The 14,841-nt window shown below is 40.6% G+C and overlaps 1 protein-coding gene and 1 long non-coding RNA gene across 5 annotated transcripts in view; one reads left to right on the top strand and one right to left on the bottom strand.

Annotated features, from left to right (window-relative positions):
• ARID5B (AT-rich interaction domain 5B) overlaps window positions 1–14,841 on the bottom strand; it is a 178,514-nt gene that overhangs the window by 37,175 nt on the left and 126,498 nt on the right. For 3 of the 4 annotated variants that reach the window (XM_083740266.1, XM_083740268.1, XM_083740269.1), the window contains 2 exons: window positions 6,864–7,068; window positions 3,110–3,162 (listed from right to left, as the gene is read on the bottom strand). In XM_083740266.1, coding sequence (XP_083596392.1) covers window positions 3,110–3,162; window positions 6,864–7,068 — 258 coding nt within the window. The remainder of the gene's footprint in view (window positions 1–3,109; window positions 3,163–6,863; window positions 7,069–14,841) is intronic. The other variant, XM_083740267.1, reaches the window with a different exon arrangement.
• On the top strand, window positions 1,263–11,463 carry LOC310845501. The gene is made up of 2 exons (XR_014564812.1): window positions 1,263–3,911; window positions 4,250–11,463. It is a non-coding gene; the product is annotated as an uncharacterized lncRNA (long non-coding RNA).

Genomic DNA, 14,841 nt, shown 5'->3' with positions numbered 1-14,841 from the left:
CCCCTTAATTTTTGGAGGGGGAAATGTGCGTCTTATACAGCGAAAAATATGGTATATCAAACAAACAAACAAACAAATGTGGGGTGTGAATTAGGAGTATATGTGTACCAATGCAAATCTGCCACTTGGATATCTATCAGGTGCATGCTGAAGTGTATCCAACACTTCTTATCTGAATTATGCTGGAAACTAATGGGCTGCACATGTACTAGGTCTTCAGAGGCACCCTTTCAAACTAGGAACCCCTTCTGCCCCACTCAAAAGCTGTTGCTGACAGCAGGAGTGCCGCAAAACACAAGGGAAAATATGGGCATCAGAATCTTGTTCAATCTGTGTATATGCAGGAGTGGTGCTAGTATCAGCACCCTGTATCCTCTGCCTCATCATTCCTGCTCAGATCAGGGAAGCTTTCTCGTGTGCCTGCTTTAGTTGAATTGTTTGCAGCAGAACATGAACTGCTTGCTGGCTGGGCAGACAGCCCCTTAAGCTTAGTTTGGTCAAAGTGATGAAAGCTTAAATCAGAACTGCTAAATCCTGCACATTATGAAATCTCAATTTGTAAGTTTCACTCTACTGGAAAGAAGAATGGCTCAAAGGTTGTAATATGGTGTGAAAAATACAATGAATATGGCATTTAAGGAGAAAACTATAGTTTTACATTGGATAAGAATGATGGAGGTTAACAAGTTATGCAACATCTGGGAAGAGGGTTTATACAAATATTTTTAGCTGCTTTAATAGACTAAGGCAGAAATCCTTTCAGGGAGAAAGTTGCATTGAACACATTACATAAGATGGCACCCCAAATGGCCAGATTGTTAGAAATAACTTCAAAGGCTATCTTGACTTCTCTTTGTCACTACTCCATATTTTATCTTACTTTGCTGCTGTTTTTTGTGTGTAAGGTAAAGGTACCCCTGCCCGTACGGGCCAGTCTTGACAGACTCTGGGGTTGTGCGCCCATCTCACTTAAGAGGCCAGGGGCCAGGGCTGTCCGGAGACACTTCCGGGTCACGTGGCCAGCGTGACAAAGCTGCATCTGGCGAGCCAGAGCTGCACACAGAAACGCCGTTTACCTTCCCGCTGGTAAGCGGTCCCTATTTATCTACTTGCACCCGGAGGTGCTTTCGAACTGCTAGGTTGGCAGGCGCTGGGACCGAGCAGCGGGAGCGCACCCCGCCACAGGGATTCGAACCGCCGACCTTTCGATCGGCAAGTCCTAGGCGCTGAGGCTTTAACCCACAGCGCCACCTGCGTCCCTTTGTGTGTAAACTACCCACTTATTTGAATACAAAATCTGGAACAATGTAAGGGCCAAGATTTAAGGCGTGTCATTAACTTGATGGCTCCAACTTAACAGACTTGCCTAATTTCACTTTCTAATAGCATTTGCCCAGAAGTGTTGGAGAAAAGCAAATAAAATTTCCTTCTTATGATCTTCTAGCTAACCACAAGAGAGCACTGCTTCTCTAGCAATCTAGCCAGCACTTGTTTGTTAACTCCAACCCTAAAAGCTGAGCCATTTTTCACTCTCCCAACTTGCTGAGAAAATATGTCTTCTATTCTCTCTCATCTCTACTGTAAATAGTTCCTGCATGAATAAAGCCTTTGAACACCAAAAACTGTAGCAGAAGCGGAACTTTCCAAAGGTTAGCACATTGGAATCATATACATCCTTACTTCAAAGCAAAACTCAAAGAATACTTTTAATGCTTGCATTATCAGCTGATTGGCAACTTTTTTTAGCCTTCCTTAGTGCTTAAATAAGAAGTTCTGCTTTAATTTTATTATTGTTGTTTTAGTATATTTAGTTTTTGATGTTTTCTGTACATTGCTCAGAGAACAACAGCTATTTGGTGTACCCAATGTAGTGAATAAATTTAAATAAATTAGAGTTGGGTTAACTCCCAAGTAAACAAGCACAGAATCAGGCACTCGGATCAGATGCAAACCAAAGAAAGTCAACTAAAGCTACCAATACCTGTCTGTGATTACTATTTCACAACCACAGATATGTTAGCTAACTGCACAGGCATTAAAATGACACAACAGGCTTTGTTCTATGGGACAAATACCAGAGTGATTACATTTCAGCTTAAATTAATTTCAGCTTTTGTGTTCTCTGTTACTTCATTATGGAATAGATGCAGCCCAGATTTATACTCAGTGAACAAAGCAAAACAAATAAATATAGCTAGCTAGCTAGCTATTTAAATATGTTTTTTGCATTCAACTGTGGCAGGAAATGCACAACCTAATCTGAGCATTATGGGCTGGGGAAATATTCCCAATGACGATCGTCTTATGTCAAATGGGCTTTATTGCAGATGCCATCTTTATATGCCATATTAAAGCAGCTCTTTCTTCTCATTTCAAGATCTTAATCGCAGTTTGTTGCTCCAACATTTTATTGGTTTGGAATACATGCTGTAAAATCCGCAACCATCAAATTTCCCTGTGAGCTAAAAATAAAGTGGCCATGTCAGATATGGTTAGTTGATAAAAAGTGTCAGAGTGTTCCGCTTCCCTCCCCCCTTGCCTTTATACTTTGGATAACTTCCTGTTTATGTGGCACTGACCCTTGTCTAATAAAGATCTTTTACTATTCACAGTAAAGAAAGATACTGCACCAAGCTATTCCTTAATGGACAACGCTGATTACTTTTGAAAGCATTTAATACATTTCCCATATTCCAACATGAACAGATGTCAGGGACTATGCCAAGTGAAATGTCATTTTATGCAATCTTGGCTTGTTGTACAAGAATAGCCCTTTCTCAACATGGGAAAAAATTACAGACCCAACCAATTTCCTTGACAGGGAAGAGTTACACATGTTTTCCACTCAAAAAGTGTTTTTTTTTCTTCTTCAACAAGTTTACAGTTTTGCCAAACCTGGAACTAATTGGGGCTTTTTCTAAAAAAAGGACCCAATAACCCCACTGTGTGTGTGTGTGTGTGTGTGTGTGTGTACTACATTGTTATTTCCTGTGTGTGTGTGTGTGTGTGTGTGTGTGTGTGTGTGTGTTTGAGAAAAAGAAACACCACCCCAAACAGGGGAAAGCTAGATTACACATTTTTTTCCCATTTAAGTTACTTAAACACTTACTGTTTCATATCCTCCCAGTTTTTGAGCAGCTTGAAACATAGTCCAAAGGTTAACTGTTAGAGGGACAATAAGTATTTAGATAAGCATTGCATTAACCAACTTTTTTCAAAGAAATGCAAATCAAACAGTTTTTCTTTCATAGTGAAGCAAGAAGATAACAATCACATCTACGCACACAAAAAGGGTTTTTTGGGGGGGAGAAAGACAAACAATCTGCAAATGACATTTACATAATTCAAAGAGTAAACATTGGCTTTGCACATATACCATTCCTTTCTTAAAATCACAAGGGAAAACATTTCTCTGAGATACAGTTACAGATATAAAAGATTTTTATTTTTTTTACTGAGCTTAAATTCACTTCCAGGATATAAAACAAACAGCATAAAAAACAAAACACACGAAATAAGCTTTGCATTATATGTTCCTATATAAAACTAACATAGTTATTAGAAAGAGCATTATTTTTAAAATGTCATTTAGTTAATGTAGCAGGAAACTGGAGTGCATACACAAAGCAGTCCTTGATTAAACAAGTATTTACTGCCACTCAGATAAGAGACCTTGGCTGGGATCCAGAGATCCTCTTCCACATGAGGAAACAAGCTTCTACAAGTAGAGCAGCTCATTTCGCCATGAATGTAGCCTGCAGGGTGAGGAATATCAAGATGCACCCAGAGCGACCGTATCTCCCATACAACTGCACCCCAGCTTTCTCAGAGTCTAATCCATCTCAAGAGGTCTTGGTGCACATCTCACAGATCATGCACTGTCTTACGCGGACCTCCCAAAAGTGTTAAAGGTAAAGGTAAAGGGACCCCTGACCATTAGGTCCAGTCGTAGCCGACTCTGAGGTTGCGGCGCTCATCTCACTATATTGGCCGAGGGAGCCGGCGTACAGCTTCTGGGTCATGTGGCCAGCAGGACTAAGCCGCTTCTGGAGAACCAGAGCAGCGCACGGAAACGCCATTTACCATCCCGCTGGAGCGGTACCTATTTATCTACTTGCACTTTGACGTGCTTTCGAACTGCTAGGTTGGCAGGAGCAGGGACTGAGCAACTGGAGCTCACCCCGTCGTGGGGATTCGAACCGCCAACCTTCTGATCAGCAAGTCCTAGGCTCTGTGGTTTAACCCACAGCGCCACCCCAATAGCCAGGTGTGTTCCTTGCAAAGTCATGCTGCCCCTGCACTCGTCTATGAAACTCTTGAAAGTAGGGGAAGCCCTATGGGGAACTTCCACTGGTGGGAACATTTATAGTCCCATGGTCCAGATCCCAGGCATGGGTGTCTTGTACATACCATCTGCCATCAGGAGTGCGTTGCCTGTTTCCTGCTATCATCCCTATTTTGCAACTAGCATAAAATGCACGGCTGTCTCTGCACTGGTTGTTTCAAACCATCCCTGCTGTTGATTGATGCTGAACTAAGTTTCTAATGGATCAAATTTGACTGACATGGTTAGATGGGATGGTTTGCAGAATTTTGGTTTACGCTGGCACAAACGCCCTCAAGCATCCAAAATACCGATGCTTGTGGACATTTCAGAATGCCTAGCTAAAGCTTGGTCCACTACAGAGCTGGCAAAAATGAATATCTTTAACATTGGAGCTAAGGAAGGATGCAAATTCCATCATTCCATATGAAGTGGATGCCATTTGTTGGCTATTGAACTCATGTCAAAGAGCTTAGCTAGAGAGATAGACATAAATAAATATATTTTGATGTGATTATACCTCCCTATATGATCATGACTTATTTTTAAATTGTCCGTATATCTGCACTTTAATCCAATTGTCTCTTTTAATAAAGGTTTTCTTTTAAGTTTAAAGGGTTAGGGGCCACTTTTAGAATCCTCTGTAATGAGAGAACTACAGAATGCAGTAAAATAGGTTTGACTGCATTTTTTTTCTCCCTTTACCCCATCAAAGAGCTTCTCATAATGGTGCTGTATGAATTGCCTCCAAAATATTACATAAATTATGGGTGTTCCCCAGGGAGTAGTACTCATTATTGAACCACACAGCACAGCAAAGAACATTCACTGTACTTATTCAGCAACAGGGGAATTATATTATTTAAACTGGTTCTTCCTACTCATGTGTTTACACATGTCAAGGTAGACAAACACAGCGAGTACTCCTGGCCATTATATGAGCAGCTCAGTTACTCCTGAGTAATCTTGCTCTGAGGAAACATGAGGCACATTGCTGAATATCAAACAAGCCAGTTTATCTCAGCTACATGTTGCAGAATGATCTCATGGCAAAGCTGGGAAATTGAGACCCAATAAATACCTGCTTTTAAAAATGTGCCTCTTTGTTAGTGACAAATAAGGGGGGGGGGGATTAGCATCACACACACACACACACACCATCTCAAAATGTTCTAAATAAAAAGCTTCACTGAACCTTGCACTCTCCCTGAGCTATCAAGGGCTTTGCTCGGGCCTTGATTTAATCGGAATCAAATGCATAATGCAACAAAGCTGTTCATAGTACATTAATTTTACTTCTATTTCAAGCAGCCGGTTTTTCAGGCAAACATTGTAATCATTTTGGAGTTATATAAGTTTATAATGACTGCTAGAGGTCTGTTGCAATCAGTGTAAATTGCTATTAGGTATGTAAATTGTTATGTAAAACACAGAGGTTTGACATTCTTCATCAAAATAACATACACATTTAATCTGGGAAGATAGGTTTGAGAAAGTCATATTTCCATGTAAGGCATTCCTCCCTTTATAATAATTTAGATACCTTATAGGCTAATAAAAGCACACCTTTCATCGTTTGCGATGTTCATTCTTCCATGCTATAGAATGTTTATGCAAAATTTAATTACAGTTGCATGTTCTCTATCAATTGTTGCTTTTATAAGCACTGACTCAAAAAGTGCTCTTTCCAAAGCAATCCTTAGCATTGTGCTATGATGTCTGTAAACAGATCCTGTCTATTTTTATACTCTGTGACCTCCTTCACCTACTTTCTGGCCACCTTTAGATGCCTTCCTTTTATATCTGTGGGACTCCCCCCCCCCCCGAAGGAACATCTGGGTACAATAAAAGTATGTCGTATTATTAATTCAAGGGAAGACATTAGCTGCAGTATTTATCAAAAGGAGAGGGAGAGCAGGAACCTTTTTAAACATGCCAGGTTCTGATCGCAAGCAGTGTATTTTAAAACTATAAATTTCCAGCAGCAGTTGCCCAAAATGAAGAGAAACTGCAAGATAAGGGATGGAAAAATGTATTGGTGGATATAAACACAATGACAACAACTCTCGTTTCAAAGGTCCCAGTGTGCATGTATGTATGTATGTATGTATGTATGTATGTATGTGTTTTCCTTTTTAAGGTTTTTACTGGCTGACATACAAAGACCCACTCGTTGTGCCTATGGGAGCTTTGGGATACTGTTTCTCAAATAGCATCCTCCCCCCCCCCCACACACCTCCCAAATCCACACGGCAAACTACTTTGAAAACCGAGAAGACTTTAAAAAGTAGTTTGCTTTATGGCATTGGTGGTGGGGTTTCTGCTCAAAGGGCGGGAGGGGAAATCTCAATGCCTATAAAGCTCTGGATCCTGACAATTAGTTTTATATTAAATGTACAGTGCAAAAGAAGAGACAAAGAGAGAGCTAAAGAGGGCCATATCTGTCCACAAAGTTGTCCCACCTTATCAAGCCGATCAACCCCAGAAGCCAAACTGTTCTAAAATGTCAAACCAAAAATGCAATGAAAATTCTACTTACTCTGCTTAAAACCAAGGTAGGGTATTCGTTCAATTGGTGTTTTTCTTTCTTTCATATATTTATAAAGTGCCACAAGGAATGCCTGTTCATCCGCTCTGCATTCTTCACCTACAGAAACCTTTGATTTATCTTCGCTGGAGCCCTTTTTACAGTTGCTGTTGTTATTTTTGGTTTTGTGCAAAGGCAATTTAGCCTCACATTTTACCTGGAAGAAAAGAGGAGATGCCAGATTAGATCTTGAAAACTGCCTGCTCCAGCTTTCATTCCCATTTAAGAGATGACCCCCTTCTGCTCCATCACGCCCTCTCTTTCTCAGAAGGCCAACAACAACATTAAAGCTCTTTCTCTGTGTTTTAGGTACAATATTTCCAAACTGTTGCATCTCAATTTCCCTACTTCCTTTGCCTCTCATTCTTGCCTCCACTCTGTGTTTGTTTAATTCTTTGGACAAGTCAAGGACTTACAGAGAACATGAAGCCATGTCTTCTCTCCTTTAAGTTACTGCTCTGTGGTTTCCTGGCCCAGCTCCATGCCATTTGCTTTTTGAGTTTGCCCTGTTGTATCTAGGCCTCCATTGCAGCCTCCCAGATCCCTAGTGCTGCTCACGTCTCCCTTATACAGTCATTCGTCCACCTGTCCCCAGAGAATTGTTCAAGCGAGCTGTCAAGTCCAGACAAGGTGGGGTCTGTCTCTCTGCCGCATGTATAGTGGTAGATACCTATTAACCACTTTTATATTTTGTAGTAAATATTACAAACCCTTGATTTTCACCCAGGGCGGAGTCTGTGCTCTATTGCTAGTTCCCTCCCCTTAATAATAGCATGCAAACTTGAATAAAATATTGGGGGGAGGGCAGGTAAGCCCAACCTCACATAACTGATCACAAGACTTGGCACACACACTCCATTTGAATGGCAATGCCTATAAGCTGCGTGGGGTGGGGTGCTGACCCTCTCAAATGTTTTTTTTTTGTTTTTTTAGGGGGGCTGAAGGGATCTTGGCCCCTATGAGTTGCCTCATATGTTAGCACGTGTCATGACTCGGCTCAAGATCTTAAGAAAGATGTTTGGGTGGGATACATGTGTTTGGGTGACCAAGGACATAATGTCACTGAACAGACAGGGCGCGTTTTACAACAGGGAATTTCTTAAACGTTAGGAGTTTTTGAGTTCTGGGCACAGGACTGCGCCTAAGATTTCAGATCAACTTCCAAGAGATCACTGCAGCGTCAGGCAAGCTGATCTTGGGGTGATTGCATGTAATAAAGCACTCTTGTTAGAGAAGATAAGAGTTGCATGATCCATTTTGGATATACTTTTTAAAATGGTTGCTATGTAAAAGAGACCTTTGATGACTACATAACGTAGCAGGAAAGCATCCCTCATATGCTCAGAACTGGAGCAGTGTTTCCATAAACAAAGTATTCAGTTTCAATGTCTTGGGGTGAGGCATGAACTGCTCTTGTTAAAATTGGACAGGGAGGAGGGTATATTAATTAAGGTCAGAGTATAAAGGAAACAGAAAATCTGCATGACTGCATTCATGACGCACACGGCAAAAATAATGTCTTTAGATTTATTTTGAAAGGAAATTTCTAGTCCTCATGATTATGGAAAATAACTTTTTTTAAAAAATGGTATGTGCAGATACTACTAAAGGCCTTTGAAACTGAGAGATTCTTTTGGGGGGCATACATAAGTTCAGGAGGGACCCAATTAGCCTCACTGAAAAATATATTCAAGGACTGGTTTATATAAATGTTGTCAGATAGTTTGTTATAAGTAAATGATTTAATCTCAGCCCATACGTATCCATGTATATTCACACAAACTGGGAGTCTTTCTCCCCAGCCCAGTATAACCTCTGACCAAAACCTGTGAAGCTCTAGCATGAGATTTCAAACTGGTAACTCTAGTGAGCAGCTTATCGATCTGTTTGGAGCTTATTAAAGCTGTGAAGAAGGTCACTGTTATTCCCATTCAAAAAAGGGAGGTGCTGCCCTCACAATCCTTCATTTTAGAGTGAGGATTTGAAAATATGTCTCCCATGTTTAGCACCCCAGCCCAAACCTGTTTACACAAGGTCAGTACAACTGAAACCAGTGTGATATAATTTGATACACATGTTGGATTGAAGTGCAAAGCTGTAATTAAACACTCTCCCTTTCATGTATTTAAAAATATATCCTTATTACTCTTTTTAGATGGTCCAGTATTAGGAATAGCATTTTACATGTGCTAGTTTTGTGGGGAAAGGCATTTTTTAAAAAAAAAAAAAATCAGTGGTGTAACCCATGAAACACAAAACACCTTCTAATCTCTTATCAAATAACCCACCGCCACACAACACACACTGTCTTTCTGGCATGCAGAGTGGGGTTTACCAATTTCATTACCTGGAAAGTATTTCTCATTTGAAGTTCATATTCCATCACATGTGTTTTTAATTGTAGACCAAAAAAATAAAATACAGTTTTTGCAACTAAGATTTACATACTGCTCCATCTCCAGAAAACAAAACAAAAGATTTGGATCCCTTGGTCAGGAAATTTAAAAGTACAACTCCCTCCATCTATGTCCAGTCTTATTTTTCATACAGTTCAATAAAAACATCAATATACATGGACAGCTTAAATATACCCAGTAAATCAAGGTGGGAAATAACTAAATGAAAGAAAATTAATGTCAAGGCAACGTGTTCTGTATGACAAATGAGGTAATAACTGAAACAAAATATATGAAAATATCATGTTCATTCCTTAATAGCAGTGATGTCAATATGTTCAAGGACATCAAATAGCCAACAGACTCCTCCAGTGCACCCATTTTACATGAATTACTTGGCAGTCAATTCCATTTACTTCTGCTGGACTTTCTCCTAAGTAAGCATTCATTGACTCAGGCTGCATATTTTTGGATGTGGCCATTCCTTAACAAAATGACACATGACTCTGATTGTATTTCTAGGGGCAAGCCTCATTTGCAGAAATTCACCACCGTGGGAAATACAATAGGAAATTGCCACTGTGACCAATGAATAACGTCGATTTTGGGGAGCCGGGAAAGAGATTGGTTCTGGCTTAGATTATGCCTAGTAAAAGTTCTGCACATATCCACAGTTTACATCATCAATGATCAGCATGTCTTTCAGAGTTCTTATTCAGTCTTCTTGGAATCACGTCAATAGGGATTTGCATGGTTTGGGCTATTTGGGTTATGTGGTAGCTGGAAGGCACAAAGCGCTGGACCAAGGCACGTACCATGGAAATTAAGACGGCCTCTTCTTGGCCACATTTTCTATACAGCACTCGGCTCAGTGTATCTTGCTGATAGCTGCCAGATCTCAATCTCCTCTTTATTATCTTTCACTACATATGGCGTTCGCTGAGTGTAACCTTTATGCAGCCACTTTGAAGTAGAGCTCTACATGCCCCACTGTCTTTTGAACTCTTCCACAGATATTTAGAAGGGTGGCTGGCAAGGCTGTTTAGGAAATTTAAGGCTGCAACCGTAAGCACATTTTTACTGGGATGTCCCACTGAAATCAACAGTAATCACTTCCAAGGGGAAATGGTTGGGGACCATAAAAAGACCTTTGCCATGGCATAACTGGTTGTGAGAGGGCATAGCTCGCTGGCACAGCATCTGCCTTGCATCCATGCAGCCCCTGGCACAATCTCAGGTCACCAGGGTTAGTAAGGAGACTGGCGGAGGCCAGCCAGAATAACCAGTAACTTGGCTAGGTAAGCATTGACCTGACTTTGTATATAAGACTGAATAAATAACTCTGCGCAATAAAACTCTTTACAAGTCTGCCCAAACTTCGCCTGAGACCTTAGCAGCTCTTTTGCAAAATGCATTAACTGTGAGCTGTGCACAAGGTCGACTGCCCCCTTGTGGAGCATGGCTCGATTCTCCTGCATTTTGGGAGAATAATTTCAGAATAAAGACATTTGTAAAAACAGTGGCAACATGCTCTTGAAACCTGAGTCATGTGCCTGTCAGAATCATGAAAGGTATAAGTATATTAATGTTTACTTCCATCCTTAAATGTTGAGAGCCACCTGATAAATTGGAACCTGACAAATCACCTGATAAAAATACGTAAAATAAATTCCATACAATTAAATATGTAAATTACCTACAGCCTTCACACTCCCATTTCCCTCATGGCCCTTTGTGGTGAGCAAGTTATCTAGTTTCTCCCTTGGAGATAAAAACAGGAACTTTCACTCTTCCACAAATGATTTCTCCCTAACTCAATCTATTCCATATTGTATTCCTGAAGGCATAACGCAAGGACATCATTGGAAGAGGAAAGCTCATCGGTAAGTGCAACAAATTTGTCTTACGAGAGCCTGCGATCCCCAAGCGCCACACTTGAGCTGCAGGAGAATAAAATACAGCTCTGTAATTCAGTTATAGTACTTAATAGGTTGCGCCAGCTTAAATATATTCAGACCTATTGAAACCAAACCAAATGTCTTTGTATGCTAGGTAATAAAGTTCACACTATTATTCGCTCACAGATAAAGGTAAACAAGCTGAATGAAACTGGAGTCCTAATAGCTTCATGGGTTGTGTTTGTGTGTGTGTGTGTGGTTTTTTTTTTTTTTTGCTCCATGACAGCTTTAAATATGACATTTAGAATCTGAGCAGGGAATATGCAGGATGTGTAGCCAAAATTCAGCAAAGACCATATGCGATGGCTTTTTAAGTCTTTGCTGTCATTTGCTTCCCATTTCATCTGCTGGGCTCCAGTAATATGCTCAACTGGGGGTCTATTCAGTATTGTCAGCCAATGCTGTGGAAAGGAGGATCTTTTGCAGCAGGGGGAGGAAAGGCACAGGGGATATTCATGTTGGCATTGGGAGGGGCTCTGTACAATGCTATGGAGAGCCCAGTTAACACCACAGGCTCTCCGCATGGAAGAGTGGGGCTCAAACTGCTCCTTCCCTGTGGAATTACAGCACCACCCCTCTCAGTGTTATGCATAAGCCATGCATAGATAGCCATGTGTCCAAGAATGATAGCACTACTGGTCCAGAACTAAATATAATTTCATGATTCATTCAAGGATGCCATCAGCCCAAGTTCAAAAATCTTAAGGAGGCTAATGAATGATGCAATTCATTCATTCGTGTGGTTTCTGTCCTAACTCTTTGTTACTAGGTGAACTCAAAGAAGGTTACAACATACTGCATTTAAAACAACAATTAAATAAGAATAAAACAAATACAAATCTGCAAGAAAACCACAATTAAACCAGTCAATTACAATGTTTCTAACATGTTCCCATAAGCCTCCTGAAAGAACAACAAAATGTTAGCTAGGCAGTCTTCATAGAGGAAAGGGAGGTTCCACAATCATGAGACTTCCACCAATAAGAACCAGCTCCAAGACGTAACCAATTTCACGCTCAGTGGTAGGTGGCACATTGAGAAAGGTCTTCCAGTAAAAGATGCAGAGAGCTATGTGAAAGCAGGTATCTCTTCATGTTATCAGAGGGTGGGGCGCAGTTCACATACCATAAGAACAATATTAGCTTTGTGGTTGTTTTTAATGGTCCTCTGGCACACTGCTTCACGTGCAGAAGATACTCCACTTACAGGATGTTGAATTGTTTATGCCCATAGTTCATGAAGGGCAAATTGAATACGGCTGATAAAGAGTTTGCAAAATTCAACAAAAGTAGGGCATCTGCATAGCAGGATCTTTGAGCTTTTATGCACTCCACAACAATAGAAACCTGAGAAAGTCCCATAACATTTTATGGAGGTCGCAAAGCTGTCAAACATCAAAAATCAACTTTTTAACCAACACCTATGTATAATGTGATACCAGTTCATCATATTACAAATAACTGAAGTACTAGCCACACCACAAGACACCAAAGACTGAGCAATGCAAAAATTAATGACAAAACCCTCATGATTTTACCTTTAGAACTTTGTTTGTGCCATCCCATTGTGTCAATATCAGTGAAATATCAAGGAAGCAATGCTAATAAATCAATCACAAGAAAAGTGACACAAAATACAACTCAAGACATTTGACCTCTTAAAGTCTTAAATTAATGGGATCAACTCAAGACATTCAATTGCTTGGTTTGCACATCACAGTACGGTATGCCAAACTATGACTTACTGGAACTGTGTGAATATGTGGGCTCCTGGAGAGAAACTTGCAAATGCTTTTGCCTCTCCCCAAACCTTTTTACTCCCAACACAGCACTGAGCTAAGGGAAAGTTTAGTTAGCATGCTGTTTAAATCTGGGCTCTTCGTTAAGCTCTCTGCTCACTAACCACAAGCCATAGCCAAGATTTATAGTTTGGCTTACTGTGACGTGTGGAGTAGGCCAATGCAAAAAACACATACAAAACCCAACCAAACACCATAAAAGATTTCAGACATGAGGTTGGTTCCACAAAAGTCACCTGTATTTCCCAAATAATTCACCACATTTGGAAAGTTTTCTATGGTCAATTAAGTATTTTCTAGAACATGGAACTTTTCTTGGCAATGTTTTCTGATCCTTACAATCAGACTGCCATTTGGCTTGTCCAAACTGCATAATCCAGAGGTGCTAACCACCCCCCCCCCCGACAGGGCTCCAAAGCTAAACACTTCTCACCCTGACCCCCCAACCCAGGACAGAGAAGAAAGGGTTGAAAAAATGAGTATCTGCTTTAATTCTGTATGCCACAAATCTTTTACAAGCTCAGGAGGCCTATATGAAAACAAAACTGGCTTCATCATACAATTTGGACAGGACAAATAAGAAGTGATTGAAGTAGCCATTGGTGTTTAAACTGCTTTAAATTTGCACTTTGACATGCTTTTGAATTGCTAGGTTGGCAGGAGCTGGGACTGAGCAATGGGAGCTCACCCCATTGTGGGGATTTGAACCGCCGACCTTCTGATCAGCAAGCCCTAGGCTCTGTGGTTTAGATCACAGCGCCACCTGTGTCCCAAAGTAGCTAGTACATCACTGTAAATAGCCCACTGAAAGCCTCAGCAACAAGAGCTTTCAACACTTTAGAAATTTAAATATTTGAGTACAATAATGTTGTCTTCAAATTGCTATACATTCAGCCAGCCAACCAGTCATATAGAGAACGCACAAAATAATTGCTTGGTGGAAATACACTCCAGACTAGGTTCACCATGAAAGTACATCAGTTGATTTCTCTCCTTCTGACGGCTGGGACTTTGACATGCAAACTGATAGCTCACATTAGAAAATTCATGCAGAAACTGCTTAATTCTGCCTTCTGATAGGCATTAAATGCTGACGTGGAAACTCTTCCACAAGAAGCCCCAAAATAATGGCTGGTGCTTCATATTACAAACATAGCCAAGTGAGTTATCCCAGTAGTTTTCACATTTCCAGCAGCGTGCATGGTCATTATACTGTACGTTGTGCCATTGTAACTGAAGTGATGGGAGGTGATATCTGGAGGGTTTCTGGTGGCTCATTCATGCATACAAGTCACCACTTGATGATTCATCAGGTGATTAACATGTGCATGCAAACCAACCCATGGTAATCCGAGACCCATAGATAGTTCAAGCATAAGGAGATGTATTTAAAAGACCTTGTCCAGAATATTAACTTGCACTCAGAATTTCCATTTCAACTTTTCTAAAGAGGAACAGCAATGTTATTCTAGGTAACATTTTTGTGTGTGTTCGCTGTAATCTGTTACTCAAAGGAAGTTCCCGTTTCATATATGGTTATTTTCAAATTATATTTGAGAGGCAACTAAGAAGGGCTTTGGGCAATTTAATTTTCAATGTAGTATAGATGTTTGAATGTCAGACTAGCACGGGGGAGACCCAAGTTGAACTCCCACTCAGCCATGAGAGAAAACCACTCACTTTGGGTGACCTTCCACCCCAACCTCACAGGGCTGGTGATAAAATGGAGAACCATGTACACTGCCCTTCAGCTCTTTGGAGGAAAGGCTAGATAGTAA

This window comes from Podarcis gaigeae (assembly GCF_964106915.1).
Source record: "Podarcis gaigeae genome assembly, chromosome: 5".
In the NCBI taxonomy this organism is placed as follows: domain Eukaryota; kingdom Metazoa; phylum Chordata; class Lepidosauria; order Squamata; family Lacertidae; genus Podarcis; species Podarcis gaigeae.
The sequence above is the reverse complement of the archived record's forward strand: the minus strand, read 5'-3'. Positions and strand labels throughout refer to the sequence as shown.